Raw genomic sequence first — 23,808 nt, 5'->3', positions numbered from 1 at the left:
TCCAGGGCGTGCTCAGCTTCCCAGACAGAAACTGTCCGACGAGCAATAACTGCTCCCACCTCCCCAGCCTGCAATCACCATTCTACTGCCTGTCTCTCTGAATCGACTGCTCGTATGAGCGGAATCACACAGTGCTTGTCCTTTTCTGACTGGATTATTTCACTGAGTATAATGTCCTTAGGTTGGTCCTTGTAGTATGGGTCAGAATTTCCTTTCTTTTTTAAGGCTGAATAATATTTCAGTGTGTGGATATACCACAGTTTATCCCATCACTGTTGACGATACTTGGGTTGTTCCCACCTCCTGGCTCCTGTGAACGGTGCTCCTGTGAACATGAGTGTGCAAATATCTTTTTGAGACCATGCTTTTAATTCTTTTGTGTGGACAGAAGGCGTTTTAAAAACATAAATCAGAGCAGATTACACGCTGTTCCCTCAGCTCATATCCCTCAGACTAGGGGCTCCTGGCTTCCTTGCCTGCATGACCCACCCCTCGCCACCTGACTTTATCCCCTTGCTCACTCCACTCCATCCACACTGGCTGCCACTCAAGCACAGAGAGCTCATCCACGCCTGGGGCTCCTGTGTGCATGTTTCCTCTGGAATACTTTCCCCAGCTATCATGTGACTTGCTCCCTGACTTCAGCTAGGCCTCTGCTCCCAAATGTAGTGGCTCAAAAACAATAATCATTTATAGTCTTACACAGTTTTGGGTGAGGCTTGGCAGGTTGACTGTAGCTTGGGGTCTCTTGTGAAACCAAGGTGAGGCTGGCTGGGGCTGTGGTCTCATCTGAAGGCTTCACTGGGACCGGGGGTCCACTTCCATGGGATTCACTCCCTCATGGCCAGCTGGTGCTGGCCAATGGCTGGGCGCCTCCTCCCCACATGGGGCTCTGCTCTGTGTCCCCAGAGCAAGTGGAGAGAAAGGCTAAAGCCACAGTGAGCTTTGTGACCCAGCCTCAGAAGTTGTACTCCATCACCGCTGCCACATTTCACCAGTTGCACAGACCAGCCTGATTTGCCATAAGAGTTTGCAGAAAAGTGTGACCCAGGATGTGACAATTGTGGGGCCATCTTGGAGTATGACTGAGGCCCACATGGACCCTATCCTTGGGAGCTGATGTTCTAGTGAGGAGAGGGATAGCAAAAATTGCCCAGGGAGAGATTTAGGAAACTGGGGAGGAGCCCTGTGGCAGAGTGTTCCCCAGCAGCTAATCAGGCCCTTGGATTTGTGCCAGATGGATCCATGAACCATGAAATTCTTATGAATGGAATTGAGCAGTTTAGTATGGCGTGTTTCCTTTTTCTCTGAACACAGGAGTGTTGACCTCTTTCTTCCTGGTTTCTAGAAGCTCTTTATTAATTTGAGAGATGAGCTGCCAACATTTCCCTGGTTTCTTTGCTATTTGACTCATGACCTGTTGGAGGGGAGGCTGAAAACAGGCCTGAGTAAGGGAGCAGGCCCTGAGAAAGTCAGGGGAATCACAAGTGCAGACACCATGTTGCATAAGCTTTCCCTGGTGGTTTAAAACTGTATTTATTTTCTGATCATATAAAGCATGCCGTGGTTACAAAATTTGAAAGAAGCAAAAGACAGGTGGAAGCTGTCAGGCTGAGGGTCAGGGCCAGTGCATCTGTGACATCCAAGGACAGGTGGGGAGCAACCTCAGTTTGTACAGCACACAGGGCCATCTGGTTCCCTCCACGTGTGAGACCCACAGTGCTCAGTGGAACAGGTGAGGGTCCCCAGGATCCACACACCCTCCCACTGTGAATGGCTGGGCCTCCAGGCCCAAGCACTCACTTCTGTGGCAGAGGGAGTGGGGCAGGGAGCAAATGAGGGGGGAGGACTCTGTGCCCCTCGGCCAAGGAGAGGAGTGTCTGGGGACCGCCCTTTGACCCTGGGGGTGCTGCATATGCCCACCTGCCACCCGGAGTAGGGATCCAGACTGGTAGCCTAGCTGTGCCACAGGCTTCTGCCCCTGCTGGCTTTGAGTGCCCATCTGAGAGGCACTGGTCTCTATCTGTGAGCTCTGGGGCCCTTAGAGCAACTCCTGCCCCTGGGAGGTCCAGTCCTGCCAGGAACTCCACCTCTCCACGCCTGTTTCCCCTTCCATCTGATGGCAGAAGAAGCCGTGATGGTGGAATGCTGGCCACCAGAAAGGGGTCTGGGCTCCCTGAGTTGGATGGGCCTGGGAGCCTGCCACCCTCGCCGATCCCACTGTGTCCCCTTTCCATCCAGATCCCACCCTTATGGCACTGACAGTACTTCTAGAGGGTGAAATGAACTGAAAGGTAAATGCTAGGAGCCATGACACAGGGTGACAAGTGTGGGGTAATAGAGTTCAGGCTGGTTCTACTGTGCTTGAGAAAGGCCTGTGCAGGGCTCTCTAAGGAGTGAGGGCTCAGGCTGGGCCTTGTGGGGAAGCCAGGCCAGATGCACCTTCAGTATTTGGGGAGTGGGTAGCTCCCAGGTAGTGACCACCACGACTTGGCCTAGGGGTTTGGGGGTTTCCAGGAGACAGTGCACCCATTCTCTGGATGCCCCAACTGCCCAAACCTTTGATGGTCAGTCCTAGCTCTATTTTACAGGGGACACCTGAGGCATGGGGGGGGGGGGGGGTGTGCATGGAAGTGGGCACCTGAGCATCCTGTGCTGTCCAAGAAGTGAATACTGAGCTTGGGCCCCACTCCAGGTCCAGCCCCAGCATCTCAAATGGGGAACATGCTAATGGGGAACAGCCGGCACAGGCAAAGGAATCAGGTACAAAACCAAAACTGTCTGTAATGGCTCTGGGAAGGCCCTGCCTGGCCTTTGCACCAGCTCTCCGTTTTGTGGCGGGAGCCCTGAGGCCCGAAGCTTCCTGGATGGGTGCCAGAGCCTGTGACAGAAGGGGAGTGGACTCTGGGGAAGGAGGTGTTTGCCCAAGGTCACCCATTTTACAGACAGAAAAACTGAGGCTCAGGCAACTTAACCGACTCCTAGTCAGGGCACACTTTTGCAGACGAGGGCCGGGGGAGGGCAGTGCTCCGCTCGGGCACACCGCTGGTCTGGCTCCTCCCCTGGGCCGGGGCGCCACTGGGCAGCCCTCTTCGGTTGATCCCTTTGGGGCACTGGATGCTCATTAACCTTTTTCTCAGGGCCTGGCCCTGTGCCCCGCCCCTAACCCCCCTCCCCCGATATGACCTTTTGCATGACATCAGGGAAGTCACTTCCTCCCTCAGAGCCTCAGTTTTTTAAAATGTGTTTTTAATTGATTTTTAGAGAGAGAGGAAAGTAGAGAAAGAAACCTCAGCCTGAGAGAGTAACATCCATCCGCTGCCTCCGGCACGCCCCGCCGCGCATGCGCCCCGATGGGGGCTCCAACCCGCAACCTCTTGGCGACGGGATGAGGCTCAACCACTGAGCCACACCGGCCAGGGCTCTGGGCCTCAGGGCTCCCGTCGGGGCGCGGGGCGCGGGGCGCCGGGCTGGGCGGCTCGCTGCCCGCAGCGCCTAGCGGGGTGGACCCCGTCCGGCAGCCCGGGGTGGGGGCGGGGACGGGGGCGGGACCCATACGGGGCCGGAGCCAATAGGAGAGCGGGGCGGGGCCTGGAGGGCGGGGCCCGGGGCGGGGTCTGTGGGGAGGGCGGGGCTCAAGGGAGATTGGCACTTGGAGCTTCCGCAGGCCCCGGCGCCCTCTGGCGGAGCGAGGGGAGCGCGGGCCCGGGGGGCGGGGCCAGGGTTGCGGGACGACGCGGTGACGCTGGGGCGGGGCCTTCCGGGAAGGGCGGGCGGCGTCGGGCCGGTGGGCGGAGGTCGCTCGGGGCGGGCGGGCGAGCGGGCGGCGGGCTGTCGGACGCCCTGGGCTGGCGGCTGCGGGGCGGGCCGGTGCCCCGGGTGGACCTGCGCCGCCGGCATGACGGGTGAGTGTGGGCCCGGCGGGCCGCGCCCGCAGTCCGGACGCGCACGCCGCCCGGTGGTCCTCAGGGCGCGGCCGCCCAGGTGGCCCGAGGGCCCTCCGGCCGCGTGGGCCAGTGACCTTGCCCGTGACCACGCGCCGGGGCCGCCCCCTGGGCCGGCGGGACTCCGGGGCCGGGGCGCTCTGGGCCCGGGGTGCCGGGTGAGGCCGCCGCCCGACGGGGCGGGAGTGAGCGGCTGGGCGCCGGCGGGCGGGTCCGGGCCTCGTTCACACGCGTCCTCCGCCGCCCGGAGCCCGAGCGGCGCTGCGTTCTCGGGCGGTGCGGGACCCCGCAGGCCCTGGCGCCTGCTGGCTGCCCCCTAGCCCAGGACAGGCTCCGGGAATGGGGACACAGGCGTCGCCCCCCAAGGCTTGGTGCTCCACGCTGGGCTGCCCCGGCCCCTCAGCTTCTTCCAGCCCAGAGTCCCCCAGTGCCTCTCCGAACCCTCCTGAGCCCAGCCCAGTGGGACCTTCCCCTGTTGGAGAAGCCCCAGGAGTGATGCGCCGTCGCGAACCCATGGCAGAGTGGTCAGGGGATGTGGGGGCGCCCAGAAGCCACACCTCATCCCTGAGGGACCCACTCTTCTGCCTCATGGGACAAGTCACTTAGGGGTGCACCAGGGGGTCAGGCAGACCCTAGCAGTCCCTGTCCTTCTTCCCCAGAACTCGCTGGAGTCTCAGAATGGATCTTGCACAAGTAGGGTTTCATGGGCTGGAACCTGGTGACTTCCAGGACACCAGTGTCCCAGTCTAGGCCAGAAGAGATGCCACCTGCCACCCGCTCCCCTGTCATTCCTCTGAACCCTTTCTATTGTGGCTTCCATTTCTGAGCACCTAAGGTGCTCTTGGCCCTGCAGTGGGCACTTCCCACCCAGCAGCACCATGTGGAGACATGTGGAATATTATATCTGTGTATGGGTAAGGGAAACAAAAGCTCAGATTGGTCAGGTGCCAAGTGCCAGTGGCAGAACGGACTAGGCATGTGTCTTTCCAAGCCCCGTGATGCCCTCTCTCCCTGCCGTCTCTGTGTGCTGGACTTATAGAGACCCCTCCCCACACAGCCCTTCATTTTTGGGATGAGGAACTGAGGCCCAAAGAGCACAGGTCTGGGAGCATCAAATGGGCAGCCCTGCAAGACTGTAGGCCTGTCATCCATGGCTCAGTGCCCCTGTGCACTGACAGGGGCCTGCCTCATGCTGGTTCCGGGGCCTCTGTGACAGGCCCTGGAGTGAGTGGGTGGGACCTGCTGTGTCTGCACAGGGCAGGGACTGGCAGAATGTTACTGCAGATGTTATTGCGGCTGTGGAACCATTCCCTGCCTTGTGGTGTGCCGGAGAGTGCGCAGTCTCAGCTCTTCCATGCCCAAGGCCAGGTTGGACTTTTGCAATAGGAGATTCCATTCAGGAGGGGAGGTTGAGGTCCAAGCATCTGAATTACAGTGGGCAGGGCCAGGGAAACTCAAGAAGGCCTCCAGGGGAAGGACAGTGAGCTGAGCATGAGTTAGCCAGGTGGAAACCACAGGGACAGTGCTCTTGACCTGGGGCAGGGTTCCTGGGCAGTGTGGTGCAGTGGGGGGCTGCCATGTGGGAAGGCTTAGGGGCCTGGGGGACCAGGTGAGAGCAGATGGGGCCGGCTCCCACCAGGCCACTAGTGCACGCAGGGGTAATGAGTTGGAAGTCTGTAGTACTAGTGCCGACTGGGCACAAAGGTGGGGCTTGGCAGAGGGAGTGGCAAAGTCCTGGTGAATTTTGTGCCAGAACCTTTTTCTTCCCCTATCCTGTAAAACCCATCTGGGACTGTTTATCAAGACCTGAGACCAAAGTGGTTTCCTTTTCCTGTGCCTTTTCATGCCTCTGAGTGGCCGCTTGGGTGTGGTTTGCATGCACAGTTTATGGCAGCGATTACAGGAAGCACCAGGTGTGGCAGAACCTGGACCCTCATCCCACAGGCTGTGCCACTGTGCCAGGTGATTCAGAGCTGGCAGCAGCAGGAGTCCCGCCTGGCGACTGGCCCACAGGGCTGGAGGAGCTGCTGTAGGGTGCTGGCCTAGGTCCACCAACAGCTCTCGCCCTTGGGTCTCAGACCTCCATCCATTCATTGCAGAACTCTTTAGTGAGTGCCCGCTGTGTGCTGTCCCGGTGCACAGCTGCACATACTGGACAGGACAGCTTTGGGCCTGCCCTTGTGGGCCTGGTGAGGAACAGACATGATGCAGCTGAGTGCACCATTAGTAAGTCAATTAGTGGGGCAAAAAATTTGGATGTCAAGAGTTGGCCCTGACATTGTGCCTGGATCCCTATCTTGATCTATCACTCCCTAGCTGGCTGAGGTATACTCACTGCCTCAGTTTCCCTGTCTGAAATAGAGGTGGTGGTTCTGCTTGGGCTGATGGAAGGATGAAGATTATCTGTCCCACAGAGCCCACAGAGTGCCGAGCTGTGGGGCATACTGTGGCTGGTGTCCCTAACTCTGTAATCAGAGAGTGCTGAAGCCAGATGGCAGGAGGGCCCTCCTCCTGTGGCTGTGGCAGGTCCCTCGGCATCCTGTGTTCAGCTTTCTCACCATGATGGGGCTGCTGACAAGTCTGTCTTTCAGGTAGATTTTCAGGGGCTGGGAGAACTTAGAAGTTAGAAAATTGTATTCTAGGATAAAAAAACCAACCCGTATGAGCTGGCACAGGGAGAGCGAGATGAGGAAGACAAATGGTCTATTTAGTCAGCCCCACAAAGGAAATCAGGGATGAGATCCTCTTGTTCCACACAATGACCCCATTTAAAAAAAATCAACTTTACTGAAATATAAATTACTTACAAGTAAATGCACTCATTTTTAGTGAATAATTAGATTAAGTTTGGACAAGTGTATACACCATGGAACCAACCATGTCAGCACATTTCCATCACTCCAGAAAGTTTCTTTGCGCTCCTTCCCAGGTAACCCCACCCAATCAGGTTCATCTGCTTTCTGTGAACACCCCACCTCTTTTCTTTAAAATTCAACACTGGAATTTCGAAAGAGGATTTCTTTTTAATTACTAGGTTTTATTTTAGAGCAATTTTAGTTTGTAGAAAATTGAACAAATAGTACAGAGGATCCTCCTGCCCCCACTTCAGTTTCTAGTATGGACATCTTGTATTAGTGCGGTGCATTTTTTGCACTTGATAAAACCAATTTGATAGATTAATACTAACTATAGTTTACATTATGATTCACTCCTTGTGTTGTACATTCTTTGAGTTTTGAAAATGTATAATGTCCTGTATTCACCATTACAGTGTCATGCAGAGTAGTTTCACTGCTCTAAAAATCCTTTGCTCCATCAATTCACCCCTCCCTTTGTCTAAACCTTGGCAGCCACTGATCTTTTTATGTCTCCATAGTTTTGCATTTTCTGTTGGAATTATGCAGTATGTAGCCTTTTCACATTAGCTTCTTCCACTTTTAGAAATACGCATTTAAGTTTCCTCCATGTCTTTTCATGATTTCATAGGTCTTTTTATCACTGAATTATATTTCATTGTATGGATGAACCACAGTTTAATTATCCATTGACCTTTGGGGGGGGGGGTAACATTTTAACTATTTCAGTGGCATTAAATATATTCAAAATCTGAAACCATCACCACCATCCATTTCCAGAGCTTTTTATCGTCTTAGACAGAAACTTTATCCCCTATAAACAATAACGCCCCTTCCTTTCATGCCCCCAGCTCCTGATAATTGCCATTCTACTTTCTGTTTCTAGAATTTGACTATTCTGGATATGTCATATAAGTGGAATCATACAATATTTGTCCTTTTGTGTCTGACTTACTTAAACTTAGTACAGTGTTTTCAATGCCTAGCTGTAGCATGTGTCAGCATTTCCTTCCTTTTTAAGGCTGAATAACATTCATATATACACCACATTTTGTTTACTCATCCATTGGTTGTTTCCACCTTTTGGCTACTGTGAATGATACTACTCTGAACATTGACGTATGTACAATTGACGTATGTACAAGTGTCCATCTGAGTCTCTGCTTTCAATCCTTTCTTTCATTTTATTTAATTATTTATTTTAGAGAGAAAGGAAGGGAGAGAGAGAGAGAAAGAGAGAAATAGGGAAACATCAGTTGGTTGTTCCACTTATTTATGCATCATTGGTTGATTTTTGTATGTGCTTGGCTGGGGATCAAACCTGCAACCTTGGTGTATCAGGATGGCATTCTAAGCAGCTGAGCTACTTAGCCAGGGCCCAATTCTTTTTGGTATATACCTGTAAGTGGAATTGGTCAATTATATGACAACTCTATGTTTAACTCTTTGAGAAACTATCATACTATTTTTCCACAGCGGCTGCAGCATTTTACATACCCACCAGCAAAGCATGAGAAATTCCAGTTTTTACACCCTCATATTCTCTCTCTCTCTCTCTATATATATATGTATATGTGTGTGTGTGTGTGTGTGTATGTATACATACATATACACAGATACACACATACATACACACACACACATATATTCAAAATGAACTCAGCAGCACATTTAAAGGATTTATTCCTATAATGCAAAGATAGTTCAACATATGAAAATCCATCAATATAATAGATCACATTAATATATATAAAATTATGTATATATATTATCACCCTAATAAGGATGAAATGATATCTAATAGTGGTCTGATTTGCATTTCACTATTGACTAACAATATGAGCATCTTTTCATGTGCTTAGTAGCCATTTGTATATCTTTGGAGAAATTCCTATTCAAGTACTTTGCCCATTTTTTAATTGGATTGTTTGTGAGTTTTTTGTTGTTGAATTAAGTAGGAGTTCTTTATATATTCTGAATATTTTTCTCTTATTAGATATATGCTTTGCAGATATTTTCTCCTATTCTGTGGGTTATCTTTTCACTCTGTTTTTTCCACTCAAAATACTGTTTATTTCTGGACGCCTTATTCTAGTCCATTGGTCTATATGTCTGTTCTTATGCCACTACCACACTGTTCTGACTTGTAGTTTTGTAGTAAGTTTTGAAATTAGGAAGTGTGAGTCCTCCAACTTTGTTATTTTTGAGGATTGTTTTTGCTATGAAGTTTCCTTGGTATATGAATTTTATGATGCTTTTTCTGTTTCTGCAAAAATCATCATTGGTATTTGGATAGGGATTATATTGAATTTGTATATCATTTTGGGTAGTATTGTCATCTTCACAATATTAAGTCTTCCAATCCATGAACATGGGATATCTTTTCATTTATTTGTTTCTATTTCATTTCATTCAGCAATTTTTTGTAGTTGTCAGTGTACAAGTCTTTTGCCCCATTGGTTAAACTTATTCCTTAGTTTTTTATTCTTTTTGATGCTCCTATAAATGGAATTTTGTCCTTTTTTGGTTGTTCATTGTTAGTGTATAGAAATGCAACTGATTTTTGTGTTGATTTTGTATCTTGCAACTTTGCTGTGAATATTTTATTTCTAACAGGTGTCTTTTTTTTAACTTTGAAGTTTTCTAAATATAAGGTATGTCATCTGTAAACAGAGATCATTTTACTTCTTCCTTTCTAACTGAATGCATTTTATTTCCTTTCCTTGCCTAATTGCTCTGATTAGGACTTCTAGCACTATGTTGAATAAAATGGTGAGAGTGGGCATCCTAGTCTTATTTCTGATCTTATGGGAAAAGCTTTAGTCTTTCACTATTGAGTATGATGTTTGCTATAGACTTTTCCTATATGACCTTTTTTATGTTGAGGAACTTATCTTCTATTTCTAATTTATTGATTTTTTTTTTAAATCAAGAAAGAGTATTAAATTTTGTCAAATGCTTTTTTTGCATCACTTGAGATGATCTTTTGTTTTTCTTCCATTAATGTGATCTATTATATTTTCACATGATCTATATCTATTTTCATATGTTGAACCATCCTTGCATTTTGGGAATAAATCCTTTAAGTGTGCTGCTGAATTCATTTTGCTAGTATTTTGTTGAGGAATTTGCATCACTATTCATAAGCAACACTGGTCTATAACTTTCTTGTAGTGTTTTTGTCTAGTTTTGGTATCAAGGTAATGTTGGATTCAAAGAGTGAGTTGTGAAGTGTTCCCTCCTCTCTTTGTTTGGAAGAGTTTGAGAAGGATTTAAGTGTTGGTAGAATTCACTAGTGGAGCCACCTGGTCCTGGGACAATTTTGATTACTGATTTAACCTCCTTACTAGTTATACATCTATTCAGATTTTCTATATCTTCATAATTCAGCTTTGGTAGATTGTGTGTTTATACAAATGTTTATAGTGCTCTCTTATAATCCTTTTTATTTCTGTAAAATTGGTAGTAATGTCCCCACTTTAAATTCTGATGTTAGTAATTTGAGTCTTTTTTTCTTTGTCAGTCTAGCTAAAGGTTTATAAATTTTGTTGACCTTTTCAAAGAACCAACTTAGGGTTTTGTTGATTTTTTCTACTATTTTTTCTCTATTTCATTTACCTGCACTCTCATCTTTATTATTTCCTTCCTCTTGCTGCTTTGGGTTTAGTTAGCTCTTTTTCTAGGTCCTTGAGGTGTAGCATTAGGTTATTGATTTAAGATATTTCTTCTATTTTATTGTGTGCATTTACAGCTATAAATTCCCCTCTCAGTACTGTTTTCGCTACATCCCTTAAGTTTTGATATGCTGTTTTTATTTTCCTTTGTTTCAAGGAATTTTCTAATTTCCCTTGTGACTTCTTTTTTGATCTGTTATTTAATTTTCACATATTTGTAAATTTTTCAGTGTTCCTTTTGTTATTGATTTCTAGTTTTATTCCATGTGATCAGAAAATATCCTTTGTATAATTTCAGTGTTTTTAAATCAATTAAGATTTGTTTTGTGGCCAAACTTCTTTTGAGGTCTATCCTGAAGAATGTTCCATGTGCACTTGAGAAGAATGTATATTCTGTTATTGTATGGTGGAGTACTGTTTATATATATCTGTTAGGTATCATTGGTTTATGGAGCTGTTCACATCCTCTGTTTACTCATTGATCTTCTGTGTGGTTGTTGTGTCTGTTATTGAAAGTGGTGTATTGAAGTCTCAAGCTATTATTATAAAGCTGCCTATTTCTTCCTTCAACTCTGCCAATGATTCATATATTTGGGGGCTCTGATATTTGGTGCATATATGTTTGTTATATCTTCTTGGTGAATATCCCTTTTATATAATATACTTCTTTGTCTCATATAATAATTTTTTACTTAAGTCTTTTTTCTCATACTAGTATAGCACCTAATTTCTCTTGGTTACTCTTTGCATGGAATGTCTTTTCCCATTTCATTTTAACCCTATTTATGTCTTTAGATCTAAAGTGAGTCTTTTGAAGACAGCATATAGTTGAGTCATATATATTTTTAATCCTGAGGAAAAAACACAGTTTCTTCTCTACTTCTACACAAAACCCTCAACTTCTCAATACTTCTGACACTTCTGGTCATCAATTGTATGGGATTTGTCCCCACCTCCAACAGTTATCCAGTTCTGTGGTGGACACCAACTGGGTGTCTTATAATTTAACTCAACTCCCACACCATCTACCTGGACACAGTATCAGATCCCATAGGTTAAGGGCTCAGTCCCAGAACACTGCCCACAGTTCAGATGCCAATCATAAGTCCAGGTTTTCACCTGAGCTTCTGACTAACTGGTTATAAATCGGATTTCCCACCACCCCCTCCTTGGGTTTGATTATTTGCTAGATTGGCTCACAGAACTTAGGGGAAACATTTTACTTATGACTGCCAATTAATTACAAAAGATATTTCAGAGGATACCGATGAACAGTCAAATGGAAGAGATATGTAGGGCAATGCATGTGGGAAGGGGTGTAGAGCTTCCATGCCCCTGCTGGGTGGGCCATCCTCCCAGCACCTCAGAAGCTCTCCAAACTCTATCCTTTTGGGGTTTTATAGATGCTTCAACACATAGGCATGATTAACGAAATCATTGGCCAGTGGTATATGATTCAACTGCCAGCCCCTCTCCCCTCCCCAGAGAGTGGGACTGAAAGTTTCAACCCTCTGCTCACTTGGTTGGTTCTCCTGGCAACCAGCTGCCACACTCTGGTTATTCAGGGCTTTCAAAAGTCACGTCATTAATACTAATTCAGGTGAGACTGAAAAGTCTTGTTATGAGTAACAAAAATTTCATGGTTCACTATTTAAGAAGTTCCAGGGTTTCAGGAGCTGTGTGCCAGGAAACAGGACAAAGACCAAATAGGTATTTCTTACAAATCACAACATCACAGGTCCATTTTGTCAACGTCTGCCTTTTGATTGGAGATTTTAATTAATTTACATTTAAAGTAATTACTGATAGGAATAACTTGTTTCTGCCTTTTGCTATTTCTTTTCTGCATGTCTTGTAGCATTCTTGCCCTTCATTTCTTTCATTACTGCCTTCTTTTTTGTTTAGCTGATTTTTTGTAGTAACACATTTTGAGCGTATTGTGTGGATATTTTCTTTGTGGTTACCATGAGATCACACATAACCTCCTAAAGTTATAATAATCTAATTTGAATTGATACTAACTTAACTCCAATCACATAAAAACTCTTCTATACAGTTCTGCCTGCTCCCCTCGCCCCCTGCCCATGTCCACTGGGAAATGGGACAAGCTGCCACAGATAGGTAAATAAGGTGGTGCACCTGCTCAGGCAGCTGGTTCCACAGGGACTTGGGATCCTCCCTTGGACACCCTGTGTCCCCCACCTGCCGACCTCTACCCCACCCTTTTTCTTTAAAGGCTTATTTTAAAGAACGTTCATAGTGGGAAAGAAGGTACAACAATGATGTGTGTTTTTTTTATATGTTTTTTATTGATTTTAGAGAGAGGGAGAGGGAGAGAGAGATAGAAACATCAGTGATGAGAGTCACTGATCAGCTGCCTCCTGCATGCCCCCTACTGGGGATCGAGCCCACAACCCAGGCATGTGCCCTGACCAGGAATCAAACCATGACCTCCTGGTTCATGGGTCAACGCTCAACCACTGAGCCACACTGGCCGGGCACACAGTGATGTTTTAATGGTGATCCTGAAAGAAAAGACAAAAGGCAAACCCTTCACTAGCACCCTGGGCAAGCACACTGATCTGCTGTTGGCAGCTTCTCAAGGCCTTGCAGACAGGCTGAGGGGTGATCCTATCTACCTGTTACTCACATGATCCTGTGGCCACGCCATTACAGGCCACCCTGAGCCCTGTGCTTCTGTCCCTATGACAGTGATGCCTGTGGAAGCTGTGGGTCGGGCCTTTTCCAGGCTGCCCATGTCCTTCCCCAGGCCTGTATATTTCCAGAGGGCCTTTTGGGGGCCTGTCTACAGCAGACCCTTAGCCCCTGTGTTTATTTTCATAGAAGAGATGGGCAGAGGCTCTGTCCCGCATTTCAGCATTCTGGATAGGTCTCACCACACCTGCTCCCCAACCTATCTTCAGGCCAAGAGGCTGGCAAGACCTGGAGGGCTCTGGGCTGTGCATGAGGCCCATACAGGCTGGGATGTCAATAGTTGTCCAGGTGCTTACAGCTGGTGTGTCTCTCTTGAGCATGGAGGCCTTGCTGTGAGGAGTTCGAGCCAAGGCTGCATCTTGGTGGCGGGGCCTGCTGCCCTTCCTCTGGCCATGCTGACTCAGGCCCTCCGTGCTCTCTGCCTCTGTTTCAGAGCAGACCTACTGTGACCGGCTGGTTCAGGACACACCTTTCCTGATGGGCCGTGGGCGCTTGAGTGAGCAGCAGGTGGACAGGATCATCCTCCAGCTGAACCGCTACTACCCCCAGATCCTCAGCAACAAGGATGCGGAAAAGGTGCTGAGGGGTGGGCCTGACATGTCCTCCCTGTTCCTTCCTCTTTGGCCTGGGAGAAAGTGGGAGGAAGGAGAGCCTGGACGTGAAAACCTGTCTCTTTAGAATGACCTTGGACCCAGAACATCAACTCAGTCTTAGTCTCTTTATATGTTATTGTGCTTGCTGACCCCTTCCAGAAATGCTGGGAGTATCACAGGAGAGTTGACAACATGCCACAAAGTGACAAACCTGGGAATGGGGCAAGGGGAAGGGAGCAGGGGTACTAGCCAGGCCCCACCTTGGTGTCATACAGCTCTTCAATTTGCCTCTTCCAAAAGTTCAAAATGGACAAACATTTTAGATGCAACCTGGCCCATCCTGTTTGTGGACACTGGGTAAGAGTAGGTAACCTTGCCTGCTGCTATACCTGCAGGGCTTTGGGGTACAGGGCCTACCTCCCAGCTAGGTGACTGAGTGAGCCCTTCCCCCGGAGCGGCAGCTTCCTGCCTTGGCAAGGTAAATGGGGCTGCATGTAGGGCTGTCTGGAGGGTTGTGACCTCTCCTGGGGACAAGGTGATCCCCGACAGAATTGGAACGCACATGAACCTGCTACTGGCTCAGACACTTCTCAGGTTATGAAAGTAGTACAGGAAGTTAAAAAGTAGGAGCTCAGGTTTGGATTACTATCATAATTAAAAGTCTAATACGCATTCATTGTAAAAACAATTTGAAAAGTTTTCCACGTTTGTGCGGGGAAGAGGAAACTCCTCAGCACCTGTGCTTTCATCTGCGGTCCCTCCATGTGGACCGGCATGATGCCACTAGGTGGCAGCACCAGGCCACAGCCTCCAGGTCCTGGCGGCCAGTGTCACGTGCCCTGTCCCCTGACCTTTAGAACCAGACATTTCTCCATCAGATACCTCAAAAAAGCCAGTTCTTTTCTCCTTAACCCTTGGTCATTTTAATACGTCAATCACATTCCTGTAGACTGTAATTACTAGAAGTTACGGTGCCATCACCCCATTGATTCCCTGCAACAACCCTGCAGTGTGGGCTCATTGTTCACTGCTGCTGTCACCGCTGCCTTTCTTGGTGACTTGTTTCCCCTTCACAGGGAGTACGAGGATTAGCAGCCCTGCTGGGACCCCAGCACATCCTTGGGCACTACTTGTACAGGGGTGCTTGGAGCACCTGGGCAGAGTCACCCACCCATGAGAAAGCTGGAGCCAGAGGGGGTGCCGGGGCTGACCTTGGAGCCCACCAACGCGGTCCCACAGCTGCCCTTGGCCCAGGCCCCTGCAGCCTGACTTTCCTTTGTGTATCTTATGCCCCCAGTTCCGGAACCCCAAAGCATCCCTGCGCTTGCGACTCTGTGACCTCCTGGGCCACCTGCAGCGGAGCAGCGAGCGGGATTGCCAGGAGTTCTATCGAGCCCTGTACATCCATGCCCAGCCCCTGCACAGCCACCTGCCCAGCAGGAACACCTTACGTAAGTGCATGTCCCAGTCCCAGGCCTCAGCACCAACTTGCTCAGCCCCTCTCCAGACACTGCCCCTGGCCACATCTCACCTCGTGTGGCCCAAGTGTAGGGAGAGTATTTCTGGTAGCACAGATCTCTCTGTCTTCCTGTCTCTCTCTCCCTGTCTCTCTGTCTCTCTCTGTCCCTTTTGTGCCAGTTTTTACACAAAAGGTAGCATCTGCCTCTTCCATCTGCATCCCAGTGCACTGTGGGAACCCTTTTTGACCAAAATGTCTCAGGGTTGTACCAGCCTGAGTGAACTGGCCCCCACGGTAGACCTGGAGCTTGTGTCCACCCTTCATCTAGGTGGACCCCAATGTGTGTTTTTCTATAGAACAGTCCTTGGCCCAGATGGCCAGTTCAGGGCACATATGTTTCAGGAGGTGTGTGGGTGTCCCTGTGACACGGGACCAGGATGGGGAAGGTGCAGGCAAGGACGGCAGCTCAGTCCTGAGGCTTCTGCACCCCAGTCCCCAGGAGGAGGAGCTGCTCGCCCTGGATTCGTAGGAAAGGTCAGAGGCCCCAAGGCCACTCAGCCATGACCCTGGGCTGATGTCTCTGACCCCAAAGACAGGCCCGCAGGACTGACTCTGAGCTCTGGCGCCAGATGGTCCTCTCACACCAGCCGTCATAGTCCTACAGCCCTGCTGGGAGTCAACCACATCCCGGCTCATCGGTGCCCTCAAGGGCCATCTGGCAGGGGAGGCCTGGGGAGAGAAAGCACCCTGCTAACACATGGACATGGTCTGACCTTTGACTGGCACCAGCTGCATTTGGTGCCTCATGACCACTGGGGAACAGTGCCCTCTGCCACTACATGACCCTCAGGGTCCCTGGAAGTGGACAAAAGGGAAGGACCCCAAACTGTGCTAGTTCCCCTTCCGGGCACTGACTCCACCAATTGGGTTGGAGGGCTCAGTGACACCACAGCCTGTTCCAGCTCAGCCAGGGGCTGGGTTGTCCCAGAGTGAGGGACCTCAGCAGCTCCCTTGGTTTCCTGAGGGCAGATGACCACTTTCCTGCCTGGCTCATCCACAACTAACTGCACCCTGTGCTTTTGTTTCCAGAGAACTCAGATTGCACAGAGCTGGACTCAGGCACCGCCGGCCATGAGCTCAGTGACAGGGGTAACCACCTCCTCCTGTCTCCCTCTGCCCCACCCAGGGCTCCCTCTCCACCTGGCAGCTTCTCTTCTCCAAGCTGGGCTCTATTCCTGGCTTCCCATGGACATACTCCCCAGGTTGCTCATTGGGGGGATGTTCACACCCAGCTGACCCCAGCATGGGGCACTAGCCTGTCCCTCATGGTCTGAGGGCCCCTCCCCACCCTCTGAGATATGAGCAGCCGCTGACACTTGTGTTTCCCCCAGGACCCGTGGCCTTCCTGGCCTGTCTCGGCCTGGCCGCGGGGCTGGCACTCCTCATCTACTGCTGCCCTCCAGGTGGGTGCTGCTCAGCCTCAGCCCAACCCCCGCGAGACACAGGGCAGAGGGGGCTCCCACGCGCACACGTCTGCACACTGCCCACTCAGGTCTGCGGGAAGGCACCAGTCCCCGGCTTCTCCAGTCCTCAGTGTTCTCACCTGTAATGGGACAGTGGCCCAGCTCAGGAGAAACAGGGAGTGTGGGGCTTGAGCCCACCAGGCCCAGTGGTGATAGGCCCCAATTCCTACGTTTGACCCTCAGTGACTGACCCACCCACCCAGGGGTCAGAGAATGATGGCATCTTGTGCAGCAGGGCCCAGGGGTTAGAAAGCCCTGCCTGGTGGGGCCTGGAGCAGAGCATCCCCCACAGTCTGGGGCCCCCTCCAGTGTCATGGCCATGATGGATGGACCAGAGGCCCATGGCTGAGGCCCCTCAAGTACCAGCATGACATCCCCATTGTTCCTTCTGGCCATGTTGAGATTGCCACGGTTATTTGGGGTCCATGCCTGGCAGGCCTGCTTGGTGACGTCACTCGGGTGTGGGGCTGCAGTGCCATGAGGCTGAGAGGAAGGCATCTTTGGTGGGTTCTGAGCCCCCCCCTTGTGTTCCAGACCCCAAGGTGCTGCCAAGGGCCCGGCGCGTCCTGGGCTTCAGCCCTGTCATCGTGGACAGGCACGTTAGCCGCTTCCTGCTGGCCTTCCTGACGGACCTGGGGGGCCTCTGACGGACCAGCCCCGCCCATCGTCACCAAAGAGCCCCCCTAACCTCCCCTTTTCTAAATGCGTCTGTCACTTCACAGTCACTATTTTCACCTCAGTTCCTGTAAAGCACCTCACCTGATCCTTACAAAGGTACTCGGTGATATTAAATGTGGGAGTCTCCTCCCTTTTCTCAGGAGTGGTTTCTGCATGGTTCTGACTTGAGACTGCACATGCCTCTAGCAGAAGCTGACCCTGAGGGCTCTTGGAGCTGGGGGAGGTCCTCGGGCACACTCCCCGGCACTGGGCCTGGGCCTCACCGCTCCGCCCGGCTGCCTGCTCCAGCCCCACCCGCTGCCCTTGCCAGATGTGTCCCTGCTGTGAATCCCCTCCCCCCCACTGCTCCACAGCTCTCCGCCTTCCCAGCCACCCCTGCCCTCACCTCTGCCTCCTGGCCCCAGCCCCAGGCCCCGGGCGGGCTGGATGGGCACTCCACCAGCCTCTGTCAGCCCAGCCCTGGGCTCTGGGGCCTGCGCTGCCCCAGTGCCACCCCAGCAGGTGGGAGCTGCTTTCCTGAGGAGATAAGCCAAGGCGGGAGGCAGTTCAGCCAGGAGAGGAGCCCTGCACCTGAAGGGGTGCAAGCTGAACCCCATTCTCTTCCCGTTCCATGACCTGTCCTGAGGAGACCCCCTTCGGCCCCGTTTCCTCTGACTACGCCCCTGCCTGGCCCCATAGACCACCTTTGGGACGGGCCCCTTCTCCCCCCACACAGGAGCTGATGGCAGGTTCCTTAGTATTTCGGAGCCTGGAGATGAACAGAGAGTCTTGTCTGGGGTTCCAGGAGAAAGGGAACCCAGACTGAAAACAGCCCAAGGAACATTCTAGGAATTTTAGAGATGGAAACGGTGCTTTCCCAGGCCCTGAGCTCTGGCTCCTCGCACTGCTGGGGTTGGCCACAGCTGATCTCCTCCTCCTCCTCAGTCCACGGCACCCTCCCCACCTCTCCTCCTCCTCCTCAGTCCACGGCACCCTCCCCACCTCTCCTCCTCCTCCTCCTCCTCAGTCCACGGCACCCTCCCCACCTCTCCTCCTCCTCCTCAGTCCACGGCACCCTCCCCACCTCTCCTCCTCCTCCTCAGTCCACGGCACCCTCCCCACCTCTCCTCCTCCTCCTCAGTCCACGGCACCCTCCCCACCTCTCCTCCTCCTCCTCCTCCTCAGTCCACGGCACCCTCCCCACCTCTCCTCCTCCTCCTCCTCCTCAGTCCACGGCACCCTCCCCACCTCTCCTCCTCCTCCTCAGTCCACGGCACCCTCCCCACCTCTTTAGTGCTGGGCCCCCCTCTAGAGGGTCTGGTGCTGCCCTTGGTGTTCACTGTCGGGCCCCTGGGGCCCTGGGAGCTGGCCGAGCGGCCACGTTGCCATGAATACCACCTGCTCTGCCGCAGGCCTGGCCAAGCAGCACCTTTCCTCTTTCAGTGCCTTGTGAGCACCCTCCTTGCAGGTGAGGGACATGAGACTCGGAGCCAGGACCACAGCAGCCAGGAGTGGGGTTCCACCGCCCTCCCACATGTTCACAGACACATGCTGCTGGGCCTCAGCCTGGCCCCCAGGGTTCCTCTTTTGCTTGCTTCCCTCTGTCAGCCCCCCCCAAGCCTCTTTTTGGGGAAACAAGCATATTTGTCAACCAGAGAATCATGAGTTTGTGTTTTCCACAAAGGTTTCCGGAAGCACTGGGCAGGCTGACTCCAGGAGTGATGTCATGGGGCTCTGGGCACAAGGGGCTGGGAAGTAAGATGGACGCAGAGGAACCAGCTCCAGGACATGGTGCTTGGCCCTGTGTGGCCAGCGCAGATGACATGTCACTCATTCGTGTGCTCCTCGGGGAAGTGAGGGTGAGGGCAAGAGAGAGTCCTGCTCAGGAGCCCTCCACTTGCCAGGCCGCGGGGACAGCGGCGGCCACTGGCTCCAGCGCTCCCGGGCTGCAGGCCTTTGGCACCTGTGCAGCGGGTGCCTGACCTGGGAGCTGCTCCCTGATCCCAGCTGGAGAGCACCGCTCAGTACAAGGGCTGTCCCTGGAAACCGCGCCACTGATCGACCGCCTTGCTGGAAGGCACAGCACGCAGGTTTCTGGTGCTCCCTGAGCTGGGCCGGCCGAATGAAGTCCTGCTGGCTGTGCCACAGGCCAGCGCCCTCAGGACTGCTCAGGGCCTGGGGTGAGGGATGCTGTGAACCTGCCCACTCCCTGCAGCCTGGGAAGTGGGCATGGCGCTGGGCTGGGAAGATGAGTGGTGCTCCGATCCCTTGCAGCCATCGAGGCCCCATGTAGACCATCTCCCATCGCTACAGTGGCGAGACTGGGTACTAGTCCCTGTGCCACTTCTAGGGCGAGCTCGGCGGGGTGCGGGGTGCAGCAGAGATTCTCAAGGTCAGCGGACCTCTGTGGCTCAGCCTGGCATGTCCTGTCCAGTCTTCAGCCCCTCCACCTGCCATGGTCAGGCAAGATCCTGGTTCCTGGATAAAGATCTTGTGGGCAGGAGCTCTGAGGTGTTCTCCATGCTTGTGCTACCGAGAGAGACAGCTGGGGAAAGGTGACAGACACGCCTGGGTAAACGTGACAGGGATGAGATGCCCTGTGAAGCTGACAGAGTCCTAAGTGAAGGTGACAGAGACCCCCGGGTAAAGGAGAATGATATGCTAGGTAAAGACAAGGAGACGGGGTGAATGTGACAGACACCTGAGTGTAGGTAACAGACACCAGGCCTGCAGGCTCCTTGATCTCACACTTGCAGGCTCCAGACGGAAACAAATGTCCTTGTTTTAAGCGATCCAGACTATGGACTCCTATAGCAGCCTGGACGGACTAAGGCAGTGTCCAACCGACAAGTGGGCCCAGCTGTCCTTCGCCTGAGACCTCTGAGACCATGACTCTTTAGCGCCCTGTGCAAGGTTCCCTCCCCGAGCGAGCATGCTCAGTGCCTATCCCAGGGCCTCGGGACCCATCTGATGAGCTATGAGGATCCAGGGCTCTTGTCTCCGGCTTGGGCTGGACTTTCTGTGACCTGCTGACTTTTTCTTTTATCCATGACCCACCGAGGTCCTGCCCTTGAGGTCCAAAGCCAGCCCTTGAACCCAGGCTGTTCTTGGACCCTTCCTCAGCTCTCAGCCTTGATGGACCTTCCCTGACGGTGCCGGGACTCTGTGCCTGGACCTGAGACCTGCAGTGGCCCAGACCACTGGCCAGGCCCCTCTCACCCTGCGCTGGTCAGAGCCCCACAAGGCCTCTCCTAGGCTGCGACTTGAGGAGGGAAAACCGTGGCAGCTGTTCTAGGCTCAGCACTTCCTCCCAGGAGGCCCCACCCTGCCAGCCAAGTCAGTCAGTGCTTGTGAGCCGGGATGAATTGAGTCTATCGGGGTGTGAAAAGCACCACAGGCCACAGCCTTTCCTGTTGACCCCCCTCCCTCAAGGACCTCGTCGTCCATCCCCAGCTTCCCACCTCCGCACTCCAAAGACGTTAACTGTGCATGATCCATGCCTCTGCGCCTTTGAGCATGCTGTTCCCTTGGCGGGAACATGCCTTACTATCCCTCCACCCATCTACTCACACTTCAGATCGCGGGGAAATGCCACCTCCTCCAGGAAGCCCTTCCTAACATTCCAGTAAGAATACTGTCATCTGCCGCATAACTACATTTCCGTCAACAGCGGTGGCCCCATAACATTGTAATGGGGCTGCAAGGCTCCCGCCACCTAGTGATGCCGTAGCCATTGCAGCATCGGCGAGCGGCGCAGTCCTCACGTGTTCGCGGCGGCGCTGGTTGAACAGACCCGCGCGGCCGTCACGTGGGAAGTACGTAGTATCTGGTACTGATAGCAAAGGACTGTTACTGGTTTATATATTATATTATACTTTTTATTGTTATTTTAGAGCATGGTCTTTCTGCTTAGGAAAGTTGGCCGTAAAGCAACGTGCCAAGTTAAGCCAGAGGCAGCCTCGTGCATCTTGTCTACCACGTCTCTTGACTGCATCGTTTTCTCGGGCGCTGGGTTAAATCTCATGTTGTTTTGGTCACCGTGACTGCTAAGCAAACACATGTGCCACAGGGTTGCCAGTGAGAGGCCGCGTCGAGCGGTGACCTGGAGATGGAGTTACAGGGGGTTGATGAGGATCGCAAAGGGGGAAGGCGGTGGTGCTACTGCTGGCCGGTCAGGCACCTCCACAGCCACGACCTCGAGGAGCAAGAACAGTGACGGAAGCTGTTGAAGCTCCTGCTCCATGAGCAGCGAGGCTCATGAGGATTCTGGAAGGCCTCTGTCAGCCACGGGGACACTCCCGATGGCCTGGGCTGAAGACCAGGCGCAGAAGCGCATCCCTCCCGGCACCACGCTCCGGGCCAAAGGGAAATGTAGGCGATGTCGAAAGATAGGCCGGCCTGACGCTGACGTGGACTTCACTGCCCCCCTGGGTGGAGGACACAGTTCAAGTCACGTTCACTCCGTAATGTGAGGGCGAGCAGGGAGTGTGAGTGCTCACGGGAAGGCAGCTGAGGAAGTTTTGGAAACTCCAGAGAAGCCAATTGTAAAGAAAACTTGCTTGCCAGAGAAAATATTGCATATGGGTGAAAACTCCCTATTCTGGAAAGAATGCCTGAAAGGACTTGTGCCTTACGGAGGCCACGCCAGTGTGAGGTTTCGAGGCTTTTATGAACAGGAGACAGTCCTGCTTGGGGGCAGTGTCACAGGCTACAAGCTGAAACCCTCTGTGATCTGGCCCAGGGAGAGCCCAGGGCCTTCACGCGCTTCGGTAAGCGTGCACCACCAGGCCCTACAGCAGCAACGAGAAGTCCTGGGGACCCAGCCTCCTCCACGATGCCCTCCTGAATTGCTACGCCGGCGAAATGGAGAAGTGCTGTTTGGAGGGACATACTTTCTGAGCCTTTTCTTGTTGATGATGCTCCTCGACGTCTGCCTCTCGTTGGTGACCTTCATACCACGTCCACGTGGAGTTTTTGCCCCTGGCAGCTCCTCTTTGACTCAACCAGCAGCTTTTACGAGGCACCACCTGAGGCACCGCTGCCCTGGCTGCTGCTGCAACCCAGGAAGGCGCTGATGCAGCTCCGGAAGGATTCCAGCGTCTGTGGCGGCACCGAGAACCTTGCTTTGACTCGGGGTGATGTCACCAAGAAGCAGATGGTGTCATCAAGAAGGAGACACAGAATGGGTTCATCTGGGACTTCAAAGGATTTGCCCAGGATGCGGAGGCTGCAAAGTCCCGCAAGGCTGTGGTGAGATGGCAAACACCCTTAACCTGGGCGATGCGGATGACATGGGGGCCCCTGGAGGTGGGCCCTGAGGAGCTGACCGTGGGGGGCTGCTGGACCTGGGCAGGAATGCAGAGCTGAAGGAGAGGCAGGAGAAAGGAACCTGCAGGAGGAGAGAAAAGCCCCAAGGAAATTCAGTGAAGGGCTTAGCAGGAGCCTTTGCAGACCTCAGCGAGCTCCTTAAAAAGTTCAAAACCGTGAACCCCAAGGCGAAAACCTTTCACGATAGAGAGGAACGCTCGTGGCACATGATCCGCTTGTAACCAAATCTACGATTAAAAAACAGCGACAGCAAGCAAAGCACCGTGGACATAGTTCTGAAGAGAGCGACCCCTCCTTCCTGGACCAGAGCCTCAGGCGGGTCCTTCAGGACCTGTTCCGGGAGGAATGTCCCCACCGGCCGGGCGGCTCCGTACCGGCCCCTGCCCGGGAGCCTCCCAGCCGGACGGCGTGCGGAGCGGCCGGCAGTGACGCTGGCGGCCCTGCCCCTGCGCAGGCCTAGGCTAGCGTGTGTGTTTGCCCCAGTTTTTAACAACAAAGGTTAAAAAGTAAAGCAAATTTTAAAATTTTAAAATATAAGAAAGCTTATGAACAGGGATATAAAAAAAGAAAATGTACGATGTGTTTTAAGCTAAATGTTATACAAGAGTCAAAAAGTTAAAAAAATTAAAAAGTTTATAAAGTAAAAAAGTTATGGTGAGCTCAGGTTGTTTATTGTCGCTCAGCTTAGCGCAGCCTAGGTGTGCAGTGTTCCTCGCGTCTGCAGAAGTGCACACGCTCCACTCACCCCCCCCCCAGCAGCGCCCTGACCAGGAATGAACCTGCAGTCTTCTGGTGTGCAGTCCACTGAGCCCCCAGGCCAGGGCCCGTTTTTAACCTTCTACACCGCATTTTCGCTGTTCATTCTCTGCGTTTAGCTAGGTTTAGACACACAAATGCTTACCGCTGTGCTACAGTCGCAGAGCAGGCTGTGCCCTGCGGCCTGGCTGTGCCGCGGGCTGTGCTCCCGGGTCCGCGCCAGCCAGTCTGCCACGTTCACCCAGCGGCGGGCGGCCCTGGTCCTCCAGCTACCCACGACTAGCTCCTCGTGGCTGCCACAGTG

At 52.3% G+C, this 23,808-nt stretch overlaps 1 protein-coding gene across 3 annotated transcripts; it reads left to right on the top strand.

Annotated features, from left to right (window-relative positions):
- The first annotated feature begins 3,827 nt into the window (after positions 1–3,827).
- Positions 3,828–17,802, top strand: CARD19 (caspase recruitment domain family member 19). 3 transcript variants are annotated; one of them, XM_087822512.1, is made up of 6 exons: positions 3,828–3,905; positions 13,622–13,764; positions 15,079–15,232; positions 16,330–16,389; positions 16,632–16,703; positions 17,298–17,802. In XM_087822512.1, exons 1-6 carry the CDS (start codon positions 3,899–3,901, stop codon positions 17,408–17,410), a joined length of 549 nt encoding a protein of 182 aa, XP_087678638.1. In that variant the 5' UTR covers positions 3,828–3,898; the 3' UTR covers positions 17,411–17,802. The 3 variants fall into 3 exon arrangements, with proteins under 3 accessions (XP_087678638.1, XP_087678640.1, XP_087678639.1); XM_087822513.1 differs by having other exon boundaries at positions 3,862–3,905; positions 13,627–13,764; XM_087822514.1 differs by lacking the exon at positions 16,330–16,389.
- Positions 17,803–23,808: the final 6,006 nt, after the last annotated feature.

Source organism: Miniopterus natalensis, chromosome 12, assembly GCF_054644295.1.
Source record: "Miniopterus natalensis isolate mMinNat1 chromosome 12, mMinNat1.hap1, whole genome shotgun sequence".
In the NCBI taxonomy this organism is placed as follows: Eukaryota; Metazoa; Chordata; class Mammalia; order Chiroptera; family Miniopteridae; genus Miniopterus; species Miniopterus natalensis.
Note: the sequence above shows the minus strand (reverse complement) of the source record. Positions and strands in the feature narration are given on the sequence as shown.